Source organism: Rhinoderma darwinii, chromosome 12 (genome assembly GCF_050947455.1).
Source record: "Rhinoderma darwinii isolate aRhiDar2 chromosome 12, aRhiDar2.hap1, whole genome shotgun sequence".
Classification (NCBI taxonomy): domain Eukaryota; kingdom Metazoa; phylum Chordata; class Amphibia; order Anura; family Rhinodermatidae; genus Rhinoderma; species Rhinoderma darwinii.
The window spans coordinates 62,564,100-62,584,678 of NC_134698.1; the positions used below are offsets into that span (position 1 = coordinate 62,564,100).

At 44.9% G+C, this 20,579-nt stretch overlaps 1 protein-coding gene across 1 annotated transcript in view; it reads right to left on the reverse strand.

Moving 5' to 3' along the window:
• Nucleotides 1-20,579, reverse strand: part of LRRC57 (leucine rich repeat containing 57) — a 37,992-nt gene that overhangs the window by 10,671 nt on the left and 6,742 nt on the right. The window contains exons 2-3 of the mRNA XM_075844951.1: nucleotides 9,686-9,822; nucleotides 9,458-9,593 (exon numbers count right to left, since the gene is read on the reverse strand). Of these exons, the coding sequence (XP_075701066.1) occupies nucleotides 9,458-9,593; nucleotides 9,686-9,769 (220 nt within the window). The 5' untranslated portion in view covers nucleotides 9,770-9,822. The remainder of the gene's footprint in view (nucleotides 1-9,457; nucleotides 9,594-9,685; nucleotides 9,823-20,579) is intronic.

The following is a 20,579-nucleotide window of genomic DNA, read 5'->3' on the forward strand; positions in this document are numbered from 1 at the left end:
ATATATGAAGCCTTCCACATTGATGTCATATTCTCTGCTATGGAATCCACGAGGGAAGAAATTGACTAAGATAAATGCACCAAAAAAGTGGTGTGTGTAAAATATATCGCGGGAGATTTAGCAAAACTTGTGCAAAGAAAAAGAGGAGTAGTTAATTTTTCAGAGACCCTTTTGAAAATGAAAGAAGCACTCTGATTGGTTGCTCTGGGCTCCTCTACTGTTCCTTTGCACCAGTTTGGATAAATCTTTCCTATTATATTTTAAACACATTTTCCATCTGACTCGACAGTTTTGATGTTCGGTATGAACAGGTCTAGCAAGATGCACCAAATTTATCATACAGTGATACAGCACAGTGTGCACCACGGTGATAGATTTGGCTAGGTTTTTGCCTTTCTAACTTTAGGACGGTATTAATAAATTACCCTAAGGGGGGATTCACACGAGCGTGATTTTCGTGCGTGCAGGCCGCATATTTTTCGCGCGCCACGCACAGCCCTATAGAAGTCAATGGGGCAGTTCAAACAGTGCGTGATTTGTGCGCAGCGTTTGTTCGCTGCGTACAAAACGCGACAGGTTCAATATCTCCGCGTATTTCGCGCATCACGCACCCATTGAAGTCAATGGGTGCGTGAAAACCACGCAGGTCGCACGGAAGCACTTCCGTGCGAACCGACTGAAACAGCGCACCACGTGCTTTTCTGTTTCCAAACATCCAAATGGAGTGTCTTTGAGATGAGCAAACCCGGACAATGGAACCGAACTTCACCGGGTTCGGCCGAACTCATTTTGGCCGAACCCGGCAAAAGAATTTCCGGTACGCGACGTCAGGAGATAGTCACTGTCCAGGGTGCTGAAAGAGTTAAACTGTTTCAGCACCATGGACAGTGACTTCCGATCCCAATATACATGAACGTGTAAAAAAAAACTAAGTTCTGACTTACCGATAACTCCCGGCTTCTTCCTCCAGTCTGACCTCCCGGGATGACAATTCAGTCCAAGTGACAGCTCCAGCCAATCACAGGCCAAGCACAGGCTGCAGCGGTCACATGGACTGCCGCGTCATCCAGGGAGGTGGGGCCCGATGTCAAGAGAGGCGCGTCACCAAGGCAACGGCCGGGAGGGAAGTTCTCGGTAAGTACGAGCTTTTTCTTTTTTTTTTAACAGGTTTCTAGATATTGTGTTCGGCATTCACTGTCGAGGGTGCTGAAAGAGTTACTGCAGATCAGTTAGCTCTTTCAGCACCTTGGACAGTGACGGGCGTCGACTAGCCTCATCTCTATGATGGCGGCTGCACGAAAATCACGCAGCCGTGCATCATACACGAATGACACACGCAGCTGTCAAATGGTTTTTGCGCGCGCAAGACGCAGCGTTGTTTGCGCGCGCAAAAACGCAACGTTCGTCTGAATCTGCCCTTAAGTTGTTGACTTCAGCTGCAAGAACAGATCATGAGGCCTGTATAAGTAGATATGGGCATGTATAAGTGGGCTGAAGCAGTGGGTGTGTAGAGCCATTGCGCCCCCTATAACCAAAATTCAAGTGTGCCAATTGCTGCTTCCGCAGTCATTGTAAGAGTACCGGCGGGGCTTTAAGATAGGAGCGCGGTTGGTCAGTATCTCTCAATCAGTTTTGCCAAGTTCTCTGTCTGAGGTGCCACCCACACGTACTTTTAAGAGTGACTGTTAATGCAGCATTTAGCACCCTCCGCTGCGGAAGGGCATTACATCACGCCCACTATTTCAACACTGAAGATATAGAAAACCATGAAGAATTGATACAGAAAGTATTACTGTAAAATTGTATAACCAGAGAATAACCCTTATTTACTGGAACCGGAATAACCAAAATGGCAGGTAAAACTAATCTACGTGGAAAGAGGGCATGTAGAGGCTGAGCTGTGACTGATCCCAAATACCCTACTATGTTTTTTCTACCGAAAAATTACTGGTCCAGTGCGGACGCTCCGGAGGCATTCCCAGTGATTGTTTACATGCAAGTAGCATGTGACCGCTGCAGCCAATCAGCAGTCATGCGTTGCGTTTCTGTCATTACGTCACAAATACCATTCCATCAGCGATGGCTGCAGCGGTCACATGCTCTGTGCATGTAAACAATCACCAGGTGTGCCGCCGCAGTGTTAAGGATAGGTAAGTGCAGCTACTTTTGCTAATTTATCTAATATGCAGAATCCAGATAACCCCTCTAAGACCATAACCATGGCTCTACCAACATATGACCCCAAAAGTGAATAGTTCACAATTTCAGCAACAATTCATAGATACGGATGGATAAAGCTCCAATCCATAATTCCCGGTGTAAACAACGCTGAATCATAAATTACATTTTGTCTGTAATAAAATGATCTTATTTCGCTCCAGGAAGAAGCTGCTCTGGAACACAAGTTTATCTGTTTCATGTTTTATTAACTCCTCCAAGAAGAAAATCCCAGAATGCCGATCATGTCTCGTATTTGTACTGCAGGTCTGATCACAGCCCAACAAACTGGTCACTCAATCTCCAGCCCTTTTCTTTGGCTATGTTCTAATCACGTTATGTGAACGCGTTCAGCATATGCGCAGGCAAAGCTCCGGCCACGTAAGTCTATTGTAGTCATAGGCCCTCCATCAGCGTGCTATGCGTCAGCATACTGTTTATTTTATTGGGGTTTTTTTAAGGTTTTTTTTTGCGGTGACTCACTGTATAGGGAAGTACAGTCTGAAGCGCTGACATATACAGTGGGCCACCTAAAAAAAAAAAAAGTGTACCGGACACAGGCAGTATATGTTTTTTAACATTATAGCCATTAGCTACCGTATGCCCATACAATGGCATATGACAGAGGTATCCGTTGATGAATACTCCCGTTGTATACCTCCAGTGTGATGTGAACAGAGCCTTACTGTCACGTGGCCACTTCATCTGTGGTCTCATAGGTGGTATATGGAGCTCTGCTCCATACAACATACAGGGGGAGGCAATGTACAGGCTAAGCCACTGTTTCATTGCAGACATTTGGCCAACCAAGAGGGACCTGACCTATCATAAAGGAAGAAGAGCTTTTAAAAGCTATATCTTTGCTGTATTCTTTATATTATTTCAATGCATTTATTTAGTCATAACAACAAGATCTCTCATGAACGCTTTTATATATATATATATATATATATATATATTTAAAAAAAATCACTTCGGCTCTGTTCACATCTGCGTTGGGCTCCCGTTCTGACGTTCCGTAGGGGGTTTCTGTCAAAGCGGGACCCTGAGCAGACACAAACTGACACCGACAGGAAACCAGAGGTTTCCGTTTCCATCACCATTGATTTCAATGGTGACGGATCTGGTGCCCGTGGTTTCCGTTTGTCTCTTGTGCACCAGATCCATCGTTTTGCCGGAAGCAATAGCGTAGTCGACCACCTTAAAAATGGATAGCCTATCCTCATACTAGGTCATTATTAGATCGTGGGAGTCCGACTATTTGCAGTAGCAGTGGCGTTCATGCACGCAAAGCCGCCTCTTCATTGTTTACATCGAGTTTCAAATTGGTTTCTACTTGCACACTCCGTCATTTTCGTAGCGGCTGTGCATAGTATTGTAGCGTGATCAGCGGGGTGCTGAGAGTCGGACCCCCACGATCAAATATCGATGGCCTACACCACTTGGAAGCCAACCAGTAGATGGTGATTGACCATATGACCTCCCTTGGTCTAGAGCAAGTTAAATAATGAAAAGTCCTTTTTGGATGTAGGAGCAATGTAAATATATATAGTAGTGTTAAAAAAAACTAGCAGACCAACATCATTAACCTGATAAATTAATGATTTTGGTAGAACTGATAACGACGACGATACAGAATTTGGACAGAGGCCTCCAAGTGGTCGATCAAGGGTCTATCCCAAGGATAATGGTAACCAGTACTTGTCCCAAATTTATTTAAATCTGTCCAAAGAGTTGCAAAGTGAGGCAGTCATATGTTCCATAGTGCGGATCTCCCTAATCCTAGTCAACAAATCAGCGTTGGGGGAGGTGTAATTTGTCTCCATTTCCACACAATCAAGGTTTTAGCCGCTGTGGGAAGGAGGTGGAATAGTCGAGCTAAGTCTTTCCCCATTGACCGAGGAGGGACATTTAGTAAATAATGTATAGGGTCCAGGGGAATATGCTGCAACACCGCATTAGGGCAGTCCCAAAAAATATTAAACCGGTCACCTCTCTGACTTTGGCATTGCCAACAATCTGATGGGATGCTCGGGCTGAAGCTACGTAAGAGGGCAGGGGTGCGATACCAGAACATAAGGATTTTATATTGATTTTCTTTGTACTTTGTACACAGAGAAGTTTTAGCTGCTTTTGACCAGATTATCACAAGGAGGAGGGGGATGGGTCTACCCAGTATGGTTTCCCACTTAGTCATATATCTATGTATAGGTGGAGAGGAGTTATCTGGGGAGAGCAATATGGTATAAATGGCAGATATAAGACCCCTAGTTGTGTTATTGTGGCGACATCATTGAAGTCTATGTGCGCTTCCGTAATTATGGACAGCTACGGATGTGCATCAGTAGCTGTTTGTAATTGCGGAAGAATTGCTATGCGACTCCAGGGGATTACCGTAGATTCCTCCCTGTTTTTTGTGGATCCATAAATATGAATGCATTACGCATGCACTACGGCCCGTATTTACAGACACCCTTCCGTATATGCGGATTCTTTACGGATGACTATAATTGACTGCGGATCTGTATTTAAGGACAGTATTTACGGGTGGATGAAGAATACCGTCATGTGCATGGGACCTAAGTAAAGCCAAATTACCAGCAAGAACTCCCCGCAAAGTCCCGTTGTTAAAAAAAGACATGTCCTGAATAGGTTAAAATTTGTCAAGGAGCACATTGACTCGCCCAAAGAGAAATGGCACAACATTTTTTGACTGATTAAAGTAAAATTATTCTTTTTGGGTGTAGTGGCCGCAGACAGTATGTCAGACGACCCCCAAGCACTGAATTCAAGCCACAGTACACTGTGTAGACCGTAAAGCAGGGTGCTGCAAAAAGTACGATCCAGGGATGTTTCTCGTACGATGGTGTTGGGCCTATTTATCGCATACAAGGGATCACGGATCAGTTTGAATATATCAAAATACTTGTGGAGATCATGTTGCCCTATGCCGAAGAAGAAGAAGAAATACCCTTGAAATGAGTGTTTCAACATGACAAAGACCCAAACAACACCAGTAAGCAAACATCTTGGTTACAGACCTGCAGGATTGAGGTAATGGAGTGACCGAGGCCAATCCCCTGACCTCGATCCCATAGAGAACTTGTGGGGTGACATGTGTTTTAAGAGGAAAACCCCAGAAAATGCAGAACTGCAGAATGTCGTCCAATCTTCCTGGACTGGATACCTGATCAGAGGCGCCAGAAGTCGGTCGACTCCATGCAACACAGATGTCAAGCCGTTCTCAGAAACAATCGTTATGCCACTGAATAATAGTTCAGTAAAGTGAAGTCTAAAACATTTTCAGTTTATATATTAAATGTATTTTTTTTTAAAGAATAATCCCGGCACTATTTTTTTTTTGAACAGCCGAATATTGCTTTTTCTTTACTTTCTGTAATGAAATAACACAAAATGGATAAATGTTGTTACATGTTTTGATTTGGAATTGAATGTAGTTATTTCCAGTGCATTTAGGCAAAAAAAAATTATTATAATGATTTTGCACTTTATTTGCTTTTTTAATCTCACTGCTATCTTTTGGACACTACTGTAACACCAATAATAAAAGTCTGCAACATCGTAACAACTGGTCAAATATTGAAGAATCCGACCTCACACAGTCCATCCAGTTATAGCAGCCAACAAGCAGCACGTATACAGGAGAAGAAGCCGCAGAGCTGGACAAAGAACTGGGACGTTACCGATTTTCCTTCAGTCACCATCATCAATTATTTCCCATCCAAACCACAAAGGATTCCTAATTGCCTTGAGTTTCCGCAAAATAAATCAATGAAGACAGTTTCTCTGTCTCGGGAAACGTTTTTGTAATATATGAACCTTGTGCAGTCAGCGAACAGAAGGCCACGGAGCTGCAAAGTGACGGCCACAAGTCTGGCTTCTGAAGAACATTCGATATTGCCTGGAAACATTGCGGCTGGCCAGATATTTCCCCTGCAGCGGCTGCTGTATGTAGTAGGGATGCACAATGCATCGAAACTTCTATACTGTTTCGATACTCTGCACCCCCAAACGGTTACATACCGTTATTTCATGTGTTTCGATATTAAGCTGTGCGGCCGCATAGCTTAGCATTGTAACACATGAATGTATGAGAGCGGGGCTGCGGCTGTGTAATAAAGTCACTGCCCCGCTCCGGAGTCCTGACAATAAGGCCTCATTTACACGAGCGTGTGCGTTTTGCGCGCGCAAAAAACGCTGCGTTTTGCGCGCGCAAAAGGCACTTGGCAGCTCCGTGTGTCATCCGTGTATGATGCGCGGCTGCGTGATTTTCGCGCAGCCGCCATCATAGAGATGAGGCTAGTCGACGCCCGTCACTGTCCAAGGTGCTGAAAGAGCTAACTGATCGGCAGTAACTCTTTCAGCACCCTCGACAGTGAATGCCGAACACAATATACACCAACCTGTGAATAAAAAAGACTTTCATACTTACCAAGAACTTCCTGCTTCCCCCAGTCCGGGCTCCCGGCCGTTGCCTTGGTGACGCGTCCCACTCTTGTCATCCGGCCCCACCTCCCAGGATGACGCCGCAGTCCATGAGACCGCAGCAGCCTGTGATTGGCTGCAGCCTGTGCTTGGCCTGTGATTGGCTGCAGCCTGTGCTTGGCCTGTGATTGGCTGCAGCCTGTGCTTGGCCTGTGATTGGCTGCAGCTGTCACTTGGACTTAACTGTCATCCCGGGAGGTCGGACCGGAGTTATCGGTAAGTCAGAACTTTTTTTTTTTTTTACAGGTTCATGGATTTTCGGAGCGGAAGTCACTGTCCATGGTGCTGAACCAGTTTAACGCTTTCAGCACCGTGGACAGTGACTGTCTCCTGACGTCGCGTACCCGAACATTTTTTACCGGTTTCGGTCAAAACGAGTTTGGCCGAACCCGGCGAAGTTCGGTGCGCTCATCTCGAATTTGACACTCCGTTTGGATGTTTGTAACCAGAAAAGCACGTGGTGCTTTTCTGTTTACATTCAGGAGTTTGACAGCTCTTGCGTGATTTTCGCGCATGCAACGCAGGACCGTCAGTGTGGCATGCGTTGTTTTCACGCACCCATTGAAGTCAATGGGTGCGTGTTGCGTGAAAAACGCAAGAATATAGAACATGTCGTGTTTTACGCAACGCACTCACGCAGCGCAAAAATCACGCATCGTCTAAACAGCCCCATAGACTATTATAGGTGCGTACGACACGCGTGAAAAGCACGCGCGTCGCACGCGCGTATAATACGCTCGTGTAAATGAGGCCTAAGTGTGTGTGCGCCGTCAGGATGATGCAATTCAGCCAGCGCTGTACTAATGAGCGGCGGCACTGAAGACCGAACATGCACGATACTGTTTCGATACTCTGCATCCCCAAACGGTTCGATACCGTTATTTCATGTATTTCAATACTTAGCTGTGCGGCCGCACAGCTAAGTATAGTAACACATGAATGTATGAGAGCGGGGCTGCGGCTGTGTGATACAGTCATTGCCGCGCTCCTGAGCCCTGACAAGTGCGCGGGGTCAGGTTGATGTGATGCGGCCGGCGCTGCACTTATGAGCGGTGACACTGAAGACGGAACATGGCAGCCGCACTACAAAACACCCCCATGTTCTGTCTTCAGTGCCTGAACCGCCGCTTATTAGAGCAGAGCCGGTCGCATCTGATCATGCTGACCGCGCGCGCACTTCTTGTCAGGAGTGGGGGTAATGGCTGTATTACACAGCCGCAGCCCCGCTCTATAACGGCGGAGATTAAAGAAACCCCATCTCTGCCACGATTCCCCTGAATGCTGCGATCAAAGAGGAAAGTGAGAAGGGGGGATGCCCCTTGGATTGAGGGACATACCATATATGGGCAGACAGCCCAGGGTCCATTGAAGGACCCCAGTGCGGTCTTAACCATATTTCCTGTTGTTAGGGCATACTTAGTTATGTCCTAACAACTGCCTGTGTACTATCAGTATATAGATATATGCCAGTACTTTAAAGTTTAAAAATAAAGTAAAAACAAAGTAATATTACATTTTAAAAAATACACATACACCTTGTTTACAATAAACATTAAAATAAGTCTCAATACATAAAATACACTTATTCGGTATTCGCACGGCCGTAATAACCTGCACAACAATTTTTGGGTTGTCATTTATGATGTGTACGCTGTAAAAATTAAAATCTTTTTTTCACTTATTATTGTGGGGCACGAGGTGGGATGATTTAACCTCCATGTGCCTCACATTAATAGTAATTAACCCCATCATGTACCTCACACATTAACCCATTATGACTGAGAAACATGATGGGGTTAATTACTATTAATGTGTGAGGCACGTGGAGGTTAAATTCATCATCACACCACGAGCCTCACATCAGAAAACGGATGAACTTTTTTTTTTTTTTACTGTTGGCAAAGTATCTTATTGGTATCGAAATCGCAATACTATACTAAGTATCGGCATCGAAGTCCAAATCCTGGTATCGTGACATCCCTAGTATGTAGTATTACAGGTTGTTTTTAATTATTAAGACACACGCTTTAAAAGGGGTATTCCGATGCTAGGCATTTAAATCGCATACCCACCTCAGGGACCCCCACCTATCGGGAGAATGGTGGTCCTGCAACTCTGGTTTGAGGATTTAGCCTTCTTGTATGGATGTTCAGCTTTCATTTTCCAGATTTCTCCTACCTTCAGTTTTTGGGGTAGGACATAGTGGGCTGACAACTATCATTGTAGTCACACTATATCTCATGGGGCTTTCTTTTTCGGTCACCAAGATTATCCTCCCCTCCCCTAGGTCTTCCTGGCAGCCCTCCCACCCCTCTTCGCTTCAAATCAATGCCTGTATACGGTGTCAAACTTGATTTAGTATCAAATGGTTTGTCCCTCAAGGATGTGTCAGAGTCAAACGTGTTCTCAACATGGAGTAGTGAGAAAGCCGCGGCCAGACTGCTCAGTCAGCGGCTTATGTATTGGCAAACAAACATCGGGCCTGTTAAAATTCAACATACCCGATCCTTCTCTCCCCCTACATTTGCCGTCAGGGTGGGGGGGGGCGGGGGGAGTATGGATGCCACCATGTACATAGAGTACTTTTAACATATCCTACCTGCAGAGTCCAGTACAATGGAAAGACTTATAATCCCCCTTTTTTTTTTTTTTTTAAGGGGTCTAATACTTTTGCAAAGCAGTGTATAACATCTACAAGTAATAATTCCCACAAGTCTGCAGAGAATATCCTTACTCAGTCTGTTGTGGTTCAGCGACAAGCTCTTCAATACTCCAAACTTTCCCATTGTTGGGGGCAGAACTTCTATCTTGTTGTTGGACAGATTTATGGTTCGTAGGTTTGAGGTTAATCTCTGCAGCTCCTCGGGGAACTTTCAAAGAAAAAATAGTTACCAAATCATTAAAATTACAGGAAAATGACATTATAGGCAATATAAATATACCAGACCATTCCACCTCTCACCTCCACCAATCCCTTGTCAGTCAGCTGGAACACGCCCGTTTTCTGGGCCGTTTCTAGGTGGGCCTTCAATGCACTGTTGCCCATGTTACTGATCAGGACCACCCTCAGTACTTAGATAGTTCGCCCTTGTAGTACGGCTGTTTAGAATACAAAAATATTCATAGGATTAGATATCGAATTACACAGTGACATGGGCTGTATCTGGTGTTGCAGCTCAGCTTCATACACTTTCAACTGCAATACCAGGCAAAGCCAATGGACAAGAGTGGCGCTATTTCTGTAGATTCTCAGACACTCCTTTGAGGTAAGGAGTTCAATATCTGCAGAGTTAATACATGGCACTAATGCCTATGTCTACATGCACGTATCTTCAGAAAAGAATCAACAGTCTGGTTTTGAACAGCAAATTTAAAATAAAGCAACACATTATGCTAGGGCTGGGCAATTAATCGAAAAAAAAAGAAACCGAAATTCAGCGCAATTGACCAACATCTTGAGCATTTCTTCGATTTTTTTTTCCACCTGGTTTCATTTGTATCTGCATCTTCAGGATGCAGATACAGTTAAATCCAATGGTAGAGCAGGTAAGCCGTAAAGTCCCTGCTCTACCATTCACTATGTATCGCCGGACGCTCACGGCTCGGAAATATACCGCGTGGAGGGCAGCTACGGGGGCACTATACCGCGTGGAGGGCAGCTACGGGGGCACTATACCGCGTGGAGGGCAGCTACGGGGGCACTATACCGCGTGGAGGGCAGCTACGGGGGCACTATACCGCGTGGAGGGCAACTACGGGGGCACTATACCGCGTGGAGGGCAGCTACGGGGGCACTATACCGCGTGGAGGGCAGCTACGGGGGCACTATACCGCGTGGAGGGCAGCTACGGGGGCACTATACCGCGTGGAGGGCGGTTATGTGAGGGCATTATACCGTGTGGAGGGCAGTTATGGGGGACATTATACCGTGTGGAGGACAGTTATGGGGGACATTATACCGTGTGGAGGGCAGTTATGGGGGACATTATACCGTGTGGAGGGCAGTTATGGGGGACATTATACCGTGTGGAGGGCAGTTATGGGGGACATTATACCGTGTGGAGGGCAGTTATGGGGGACATTATACCGTGTGGAGGGCAGTTATGGGGGACATTATACCGTGTGGAGGGCAGTTATGGGGGACATTATACCGTGTGGAGGGCAGTTATGGGGGACATTATACCGTGTGGAGGGCAGTTATGGGGGACATTATACAGTGTGGAGGGCAGCTACGGGGGCACTATACCGCGTGGAGGGCAGCTACGGGGGCACTATACCGCGTGGAGGGCGGTTATGTGAGGGCATTATACCGCGTGGAGGGCGGTTATGTGAGGGCATTATACCGTGTGGAGGGCATTATACCGTGTGGAGGGCAGTTATGGGGGACATTATACCGTGTGGAGGGCAGTTATGGGGGACATTATAGCGTGGAGGGCAGTTATGGGGGACATTATACCGCGTGGAGGGCAGTTATGGGGGACATTATACCGTGTGGAGGGCAGTTATGGGGGACATTATACCGTGTGGAGGGCAGTTATGGGGGACATTATACCGTGTGGAGGGCAGTTATGGGGGACATTATAGCGTGTGGAGGGCAGTTATGGGGGACATTATAGCGTGTGGAGGGCAGTTATGGGGGACATTATACCGTGTGGAGGGCAGTTATGGGGGACATTATACCGTGTGGAGGGCAGTTATGGGGGACATTATAGCGTGTGGAGGGCAGTTATGGGGGACATTATAGCGTGTGGAGGGCAGTTATGGGGGACATTATAGCGTGTGGAGGGCAGTTATGGGGGACATTATACCGTGTGGAGGGCAGTTATGGGGGACATTATACCGTGTGGAGGGCAGTTATGGGGGACATTATACCGTGTGGAGGGCAGTTATGGGGGACATTATACCGTGTGGAGGGCAGTTATGGGGGACATTATACCGTGTGGAGGGCAGTTATGGGGGACATTATACCGTGTGGAGGGCAGTTATGGGGGACATTATACCGTGTGGAGGGCAGTTATGGGGGACATTATACCGTGTGGAGGGCAGTTATGGGGGACATTATACCGTGTGGAGGGCAGTTATGGGGGACATTATACCGTGTGGAGGGCAGTTATGGGGGACATTATACCGTGTGGAGGGCAGTTATGGGGGACATTATACCGTGTGGAGGGCAGTTATGGGGGACATTATACCGTGTGGAGGGCAGTTATGGGGGACATTATACTGTGTGGAGGGCAGTTATGGGGGACATTATACTGTGTGGAGGGCAGTTATAAGGGCATTATAATGTGTGGGGGCAGCTATGAGGGCATTATACAGTTTGGGGAGCACTATGGGGCAATATACTGTGTAAGTGCAGTGTCAGGGGGTGTAGTATACAGCAGGCTCAGGGGATAAATATTAATTCAAGCAAATTGTGGGTGTGGTATGTAAAAACAGGTGTGACCTAAAAATTAGTTTATTAATCATAATCGAGGTTACACTTTCAGTTATTTGTGATTTGGATTTAAGTCGTAATCGCCATTCGCCCAGCTCTACCTTATACCATGTTATCACATTTTTTGGCCTACAATTAATGTGTCAGAGGCTCTAAGGCTGGGTTCACACGAGCACATTAACGTCCGTAATTGACGAACGTATTTCGGCCGCAAGTCCAGGACCGAACACAGTGCAGGGAGCCGGGCTCCTAGCATCATAGTTATATACGATGCTAGGAGTCCCTGCCTCGTTGCCGGACAACTGTCCCGTACTGAAAACATGATTACAGTACGTGACAGTAGTTCCACGGAGAGGCAGGGACTCCTAGCGTCGTACATAACTATGATGCTAGGAGCCCGGCTCCCTGCAGAGTGTTCGGTCCGGTACTTGCGGCCGAAATACGTCCGTCAATTACGGACGTAATGCCTTCGTGTGAACATACCCTTATAGTAGCGGAGGACAAATACACTGTCAAAATTATACAAAATTCTCCTACATTTTCATCCATTCTTCTGAAAGAACACAACTAAAAATAAAACCCAAGGATTTACACTCAAAATCACCTTCATGCAACTTTGCATCGAACAGTTATTTGAGCCCTCAGAACGTCGGACAGCGCTATATACAGGTGGCGGTGCAATGTAACGATACCTGCGTTGTCGGCCATGCAATTTGCATGATCAAGAAATCTATGTTTTGATGTCCCCGACTCCGGGCAGTACACGCTGCCAGCCCCCCCTGGCGGTTCTAGCATCCAATCAGAAGACAGCTAAAGCTGTCAATCAGAGCAGAGAGTGACACTTGCAATCGTCGCACCGGGGACATCAAAATGTAGAGTTCTACAACATAGGCATTGTTATGCTGAATTCTGTATATAGTGCTGCCAGTAGATTTGAGGGCTCAAAACTGCTGACAGGTTCCCTCAAAAATTGTATGAAAATTCAAATTCACCAAAAATTGCTAAAATTTTTTACTTTGCTTCTACTCCTTCCTCAGATTTCATACATACCACATGTCTACATTGACTGGCGCAAGGGTTTTAAAAAAACAAAAAAACACCAAGACGGTATATACATTCCAACAGTTTGCAGGCATAGACATACTGTATATAATTTCCCATCCACCTTTACGCTGTGCTCCGCAGCATTTCTATAGGCCACGGACACCTTTCCCTAAATATATATGGATGTGTGCCATAGAAATAATCCGCAAAATATAGAACATGTCCTATTCCTGTCCGTAATTGCAGCACAAGCTCGCCCACAGAAGTCTATGGGCGCTTACAAAATTGTGGATGGCTACAGATGTACATCTGTAGCTGCCAGAAATTGCGGAAGCGTTGCTACTAGGGTTGTCCCGATACCAGAATTTCGACTTCGATACCGATACTTTGAGCAGTATTGCGATACTCGATACCAAAACGATACTTGGACAATAATTTAAAAAAAAAAAAGTTCTTCCGTTTTCCGATGTGAGGCCCGTGGTGTGATGAATTTTGAACCTCCATGTGCCTCACATTAATAGTAATTAACCCCATCATGTTCCTCAGTCATAATGGACAACATTGGGTTAATGTGAGGTACATGATGGGGTTAATTACTATTAATGTGAGGCACATGGAGGTTCAAAATTCATCACCCCTCGTGCCCCACAATAAGGGTATGTGCACACGTAGTGACCAAAAACGTCTGAAAATCCAGAGCTGTTTTCAAGGGAAAACAGACCCTGCTTTTCAGACGTTTTTTGAGCAACTCGCATTTTTCGCTGCGTTTTTCGCGCCGTTTTCGTGGCGTTTTTTACGTCCGTTTTTGGAGCTGTTTTCATTGGAGTCTATGAGAAAACAGCTCCAAAAACGTCCAAAGAAGTGTCCTGCACTTCTTTTGACGAGGCTGTATTTTTACGCGTCGTTGTTTGACAGCTGTCAAACGACGACGCGTAAATAACAGGTCGTCTGCACAGTACGTCGGCAAACCCATTCAAATGAATGGGCAGATGTTTGCCGACGTATTGGAGCCGTATTTTCAGACGTAAAACGAGGCATAATACGCCTCGTTTACGTCTGAAAATAGGTCGTGTGAACCCAGCCTAAGTGAAAGAAGCAGTTTTTTATTTTATAATAGCGTAGACATGAATGACGCTATAAATGTGTTATTACGGTCGCGACGATACCGAATGTGTAGATTTTATGTATTGAGACTTTTATTTTAATCTTTATTGTAAGGAATGTATATTTTTTATTTAACATTACTTTTTTTTTTTTTTTTTACTTTAATGTCCTGGCTTATATCTATATACGGATAGTACACAGGCAGTTGTTAGGACGTACCTAAGTATGCCCTAACAACAGGAAATATGGTCAGACAGCCCTGGGGTCCTTCAATGGACCTTTTTTTTTTTTTTTATTAGCAGATCCGTAAATACAGGTGCACTATGGACCGTATTTGCGGACACTGTCAGATACGTGGATCACTACGAATCCATATTTGCGGCCAGTAAAAAAACAAACAAACAAACACTACAGTCACGTACATAGAGCCCTAAAGACGGAAGAAAACATATTTTTTTTACTCAAAATTGGTGTTAGCAAAACCCTGACACTCACACACTACCAGTATACATGTATTTCGAACTATGGAATTATCTATGTATTGTATCTCATTATTTATGTGCAATTATATTTGTGTGTATATAATATTTATGTCTATGTACAGCAGGGCTGGATAAATCTCAGCCAGGTTTGTCATCCGCAATCACGGACCGTGCACACACAAGATGTGCATTCATTTCAATGAGTCCGGACCCCAATTGCGGACCGTATAATCACATCTTGTTTTCTTTGCGGTTCGGGCTCTGGGCAATGCACGGACCGTGGAAACCATTGGCCAATAGGAAAGCATGCGTTCTATACTATCCGCAATTGCGGATGGAATGTGGCCGCAAAACTGCAGTCGTGTGCATGAGTTTTGCCTTGCACCTCCCCTGCAGTCCCCCATCTGCTTTAGTAGTTGCACAGACTGCAATGGTCACATGGGATGAAACGTCGTCCCGGGAGGGCAGCCTGGACAAAGAAGAACAGAATTCTGGGCAAGTAGAAGTTGTTGTGCTTTTTCGCCACAAAATTCGCAACATCTGCTATTTGCAGTATTTACGTAACTTGTGACCCTTGATATTGTGTCTTTTTAATGCAGCTTAACATTTTGATACAAAGCAGGTGCAGATATTATGCGGCAGATTCTGGTGCTTTAAAAAAAAAAATATGATCAGATAAAATTTGAAGACGGAAATGCAGGATAAATTTACATGCTGCGGATTTTTTAATTTATGTGCGGAGAAATCCTGCAACGAGTAGATGAGATTTCTTGGAATCTCATTTACTTTGCTGGTACGGATTACGCTTCGGATTTGCTGCAGGTAAATTTGTGTGTCAAGTCGGCATGTTATACGCGTTGTGCACGTGTGGCGTTACTGCTGCAACAACTGCACCCCCTGTGATTCTACTAAAATAGCCTTAGATAACCATTGAACCCTATGTGACCTAAATTCGGATCAGTAGAACCGTGGGGGGACGGGACCTACGTGTTGCATCTGTAACACAGAAACTAAAATGTGGCAGTATTGCGGTCGTGTAACTAGCCAAAGGCCCCATGCACACGACCGTAGATTTCGTCCATAATTGCGGACCGTAATAACGGTCCGCAATTACGGACGCATTCAGTTCTATTGACCACGGACACCTTCCCATATATTTGTGGGAAGGTGTCCGGGCTGTAGAAAGCCTCCGCAAAAGTTAGGACATGTCCTATCTTTTGCTTTTTACGGACTGTGGTCCCATACTTTATATGGGAGCACGGCCCGCAAATATGGGCAGCTGTCCGCGCCCGGCCATGCCGGTAATAACGGACCGTGATTATGGGCACCGTCGTGTGCATGGGGCCTAAATGTCATTCATACTATTGTGGTGTGTGAAATCTAATGTGAAGCGCGGACAGCAGATTACATTCAGCCTACTTAAGGAGCTTTTACACATCATAATTCGTCCTTGGGTCGTCAGATGACTGCAGTGTTTTAGGCTGAATTCACACATGTCATATTTGTTGTGAGAAGTAAATCCAGGAGGATATATTTAGATTTCCTATTGCTTTAAGACCACTTCTGGCTTCCGGCTGAAAAATCTGCAACAAACGTGCAATGTGTGAATCCAGCCTTACAAGCCGCTGCACCTATGTTTATGACCTTACATTGCAGACAAGATAATATTGTTGTACATATTACGTTATAGAAAGAGGTTCTGCAGCTGTATAAATATGCAACTAGTAGAAATAAGCTCTGTATTCAGTGACATTGTGTAATATAAACTCCTACAAGAGCAGATCCGGGGCACTACATGGATATCTATATAGAACACGTCAGGGATGTAAGGCAGGGGATACAGGAGCTTCCCATTATCAGACATACGACCGCTGTCACAATGCAAACAATTCACAACCCAATGGAATAGCTGGAATTACGACTCCTGTGCAGACACTTCTGTAGAAGGTTAGATCATGTGTGATCTCCATTGCACCTCTATAACACGTATGTACTACGGGAGGGATTTATTAAACAGAACGCCAATCTTAATAAATTCCCCCCTATGTTCCCTACCGCAAGCAGTCTATACCATGGCTCTTAAGCAGGGGTGGGGAACGTCCGGCCCAGAGATCATCTGGTCTTGCCCAACCTCACTCAGACCGCACTGCCGCGCCATTCGCTACTTGGCTCCATCCGCCCTACTCACTCACATTTAGGAGAATGAGGGACTGAGCCAAGTATGGCAGCGGTCTGAGTGAGGTCGGTGTGTGCACCAGCCCGAGAGTGGACCAGTCCAGTGACGTGAGGTCAGGTGACTGGACGTCACAGCACGCACCGACCTCACTCTTACCACCGCCGGTGTGTCATTCCCTGCTTGGCTCCGTCCACCCTACTCACTCACATTTAGGAGCAGGAGAAGGGCGGCGGTCTGAGGGAGGCCGGTGCGTGCCGGTCCGGGAGTGGACCAGTCCAGACACCTGACGTGAGGTCAGGTGACTCAGGTCATGTTCTGGACTGGTCCATTCCCGGACCGGCACGCACTGACCTCACTCAGACCGCCACATCCTCATTCACTAGTAGTGAATGACAGTACTTGGCTCCATCTGCACTCCTACTCCTGACCTAAAATTTAGAAGCTTAGCTCAGGCCTAAATGTAGAAATTTAGCTGTAGTGTAGACATAGGACCTGTCCTAAACGCATGAAGTGAGGTCAGGTGACTTAAAGGTTTTTTTTCCATCAAGGATAATTAGGACATACCCACAGGTTGTGTCATAAATGTCAGATATATGCGGGTCCCAGATCTATCTCTAGAACGGGGTCCCCTAAACCCCGTTCTACCGCTCTGTGTTGTGGCTGACGCGTGTTATTTACGTCCATGAATAAGAACTCGCTGAGTTACGCCGTTTCCGTACGTCCCATAGAACTGAACGGTAGTTACGGAAACAGCGTAACTCGCATGCTACGCTGCTTCCGTAACTGCCATTCACTATTATGGGACTTATGGAAACAGCGTAGCTCAGTAATCAGCCGCAACACAGAGCAGTAGAACGGGGTTTAGGGGGCCTTTTCTAGGGATAGGGGCGGGTCCTAGAAGTGGGGGTCGCATCTATCTGACATTTATGACAGATCCAGTGGATATTGTAAAAAATATATTCCTCAGCACTCACTTGATTAGATTCTTTCCACTTCAATTTTGAGAAGGAGATGGAAATTCCACATCCAGAAATCCCATCCAGACAAATGACTCATATACAAAACTTGAGGACCGCATCAGTATGGCAAAAATATAAGTGTGTTTATTAACACTTCACAAATATATAAAAAAACGGCTACATTTAGACTCCGCAGGAGCCTTTCCCAATGCTTGGGAAAGGCTCCTGCGGAGTCGAAACGTAGCATTTTTTTTTATATATTTGGGATGTGTTAATAAACACAATTATATTTTTGCCATACTGATGCTGTCCTCAAGTTTTGTATATCCAGTGGATATGTCAAACGTCCCTGATGGGAAAACCCCTTTAACCCCTTAACGACCAAGGACGAAAATGAACGTCATGGTCGGCTGCTAGTTCCCGCACCATGACGTTCATTTTCGTCCGCATTTCAAACTGTCACTCTGTGTAAACACAGAGTGACAGACCCGCGCTGACAGCTGTCCTAGACAGCTGAGACATCAGCCTCGCCGGACAGCGGACCATCGCCGCTGATTTCGGCAGTTAACCCCTTAAGTGCGGCGACGGATTGCCGTCGCCGCATTTAAGTGGTTTGAAGCACATCAGCAGCCCCCACGAAGTGATCGTGGGGGCTACCGATGCTGGTCACGGCAATCGGAGGTCAGATAATGACCTCCGGGTTGCCATGCACGGAAGCCTCGGAGGAACAGCCGCCGGCCGTTCCTCCTCTGCTTCCTGTCAGTGTGACAGTCACGTCACAATGACAGTTAGAGTACATTACACTACGTGTGTAGTGTAATGTACTCTAGCAGCGATCAAAGCTGCAAGACTAAGTGTCCCCTAGTGGGACAAGTTAAAAAAGTAAAAAAAAGTAATAAAAATGTTTTAAAAAAAGTGTAAAAATAAAAGTTATAAGTTCTATAAACACTAAATGCTTTTTTCCTATAATAAGACTTTTATTATAGAAAAAAAATGAACACGTTAAAAAAGTACACATATTTTGTATCACCGCGTTCGTAACGACCCCAACTATAAAACTGTAATGTTATTTTTCCCGCACGATGAACACCCCAAAAAAAAATCAATAAAAAACTACGACAGAATCGCAATTTTTTGGGTCACCACCGCTCCCTAAATAAAGAATAAAAAGTGATCAAAAAGTCGCATGTACCCGAAAATAGTACCAATAAAAACTTCTATCCGTCCCGCAAAAAACAAGCCCTTACACAGCTTTTTTGACTAAAAAATTAAAAAATTATGGCTCTCAGAATATGGTGACACAGAATTTTTTTTTTTTTTATAAATAAGTCATTTTATTGCGCAAACGCTAAAAAAAAGGACCAAACCTATATACATATGGTATCGCCGTAATCGTACCAACCCGCAGAATAAAGTAAAAATGTCATTTATAGCGTACGGTGAGCGCCGCAAAAAGAAAACCTAAAAAACGGTGTCAGAATTCCTGTTTTTTGCTCAGGATTGCAAAAAAATTGAATAAAAAGTGATCAAAAAAAATCGCATGTACCCCAAAATGGTACCAATGAAAACTACAGATTGTCCCGCAACAAATAAGCCTTCACACCACTCTATTGATGGAAAAATAAAAAAGTTATGGCTCTTGGAAAGCGGGGAGTGAAAATCTAAAATATGAAAGCAAAAAATGGATCAGTCCTGAAAGGGTTAATTCATTTCTAATGAAAAAACGTATGACCCCATGTTGGGTATTTCCGTACTCGGGAGAAATTGCTTTATAAAAAAATGGTTGTTTTTTTCCTCCTTTATCCCTTGTGAAAATGAGAAAATGCAACATTTTAGTGGAAAAAATGTTGATATTAATTTTCGCGCCCTAATTCTAATAAACTCTGCAAAAGACCCGTGGGGTCTAAATGCTCACTATACCCCTAGAAAAATTCCTTGAAGGTTTTTCCAAAATGGGGTCACTTTTGGTGGGTTTCCACTGTTTTGGTCCCTCCAGTGCATTGCAAATGCGACGTGGCACCGAAAACCATTCCAGCAAAATCATAAATCCAAATGGCGCTCCTTCCCTTCTGAGCCCTGCTGTGTGTCCAAACAGCCGTTTATTACCACATATGGGGTATTGTCGTAATCGGGAGACATTGCTTTACAAATGTTGGGGTGCATTTTCTTCGTTATTCCTTGTAAATAATAAAAATTTCTATGTTGTTTCAGAAAAAAAGTAGATTTTAATCCTTACAGACTAATTTCAATATATTTAGCGAAAAACCTGTGTGGTCAAAATGCTAACTATACCCCTAGATAAATACCTTAAGGGGTCTAGTTTTCGAAATGGGGTCGTTTATGGGGAGTTTCTATCATTCTGGCAGCTCAAAGCCTCTCCAAATGTACAGTGGGGCCTAAAACATTTTCAAGCAAAATATGAGTCCTGAAAGCCTCCGGGTGTTCCCTTCCTTTGGGGCCCTGCCGTGTGTCCAAACAACGCATTAGGGCCACAATGTGGGTATTTTTGAAAACAGGAGAAAGAGGGTGATAGATTTTGGGGTGTGTTTCTTCATTTTCATGGTCGCTTTACAAAGAAATCGGTCTTCAAACAAATACTTTTATGAAAAAAGTGAAATTTTTTTTTTTTTCACCTGATATGCATTAAATTTAGC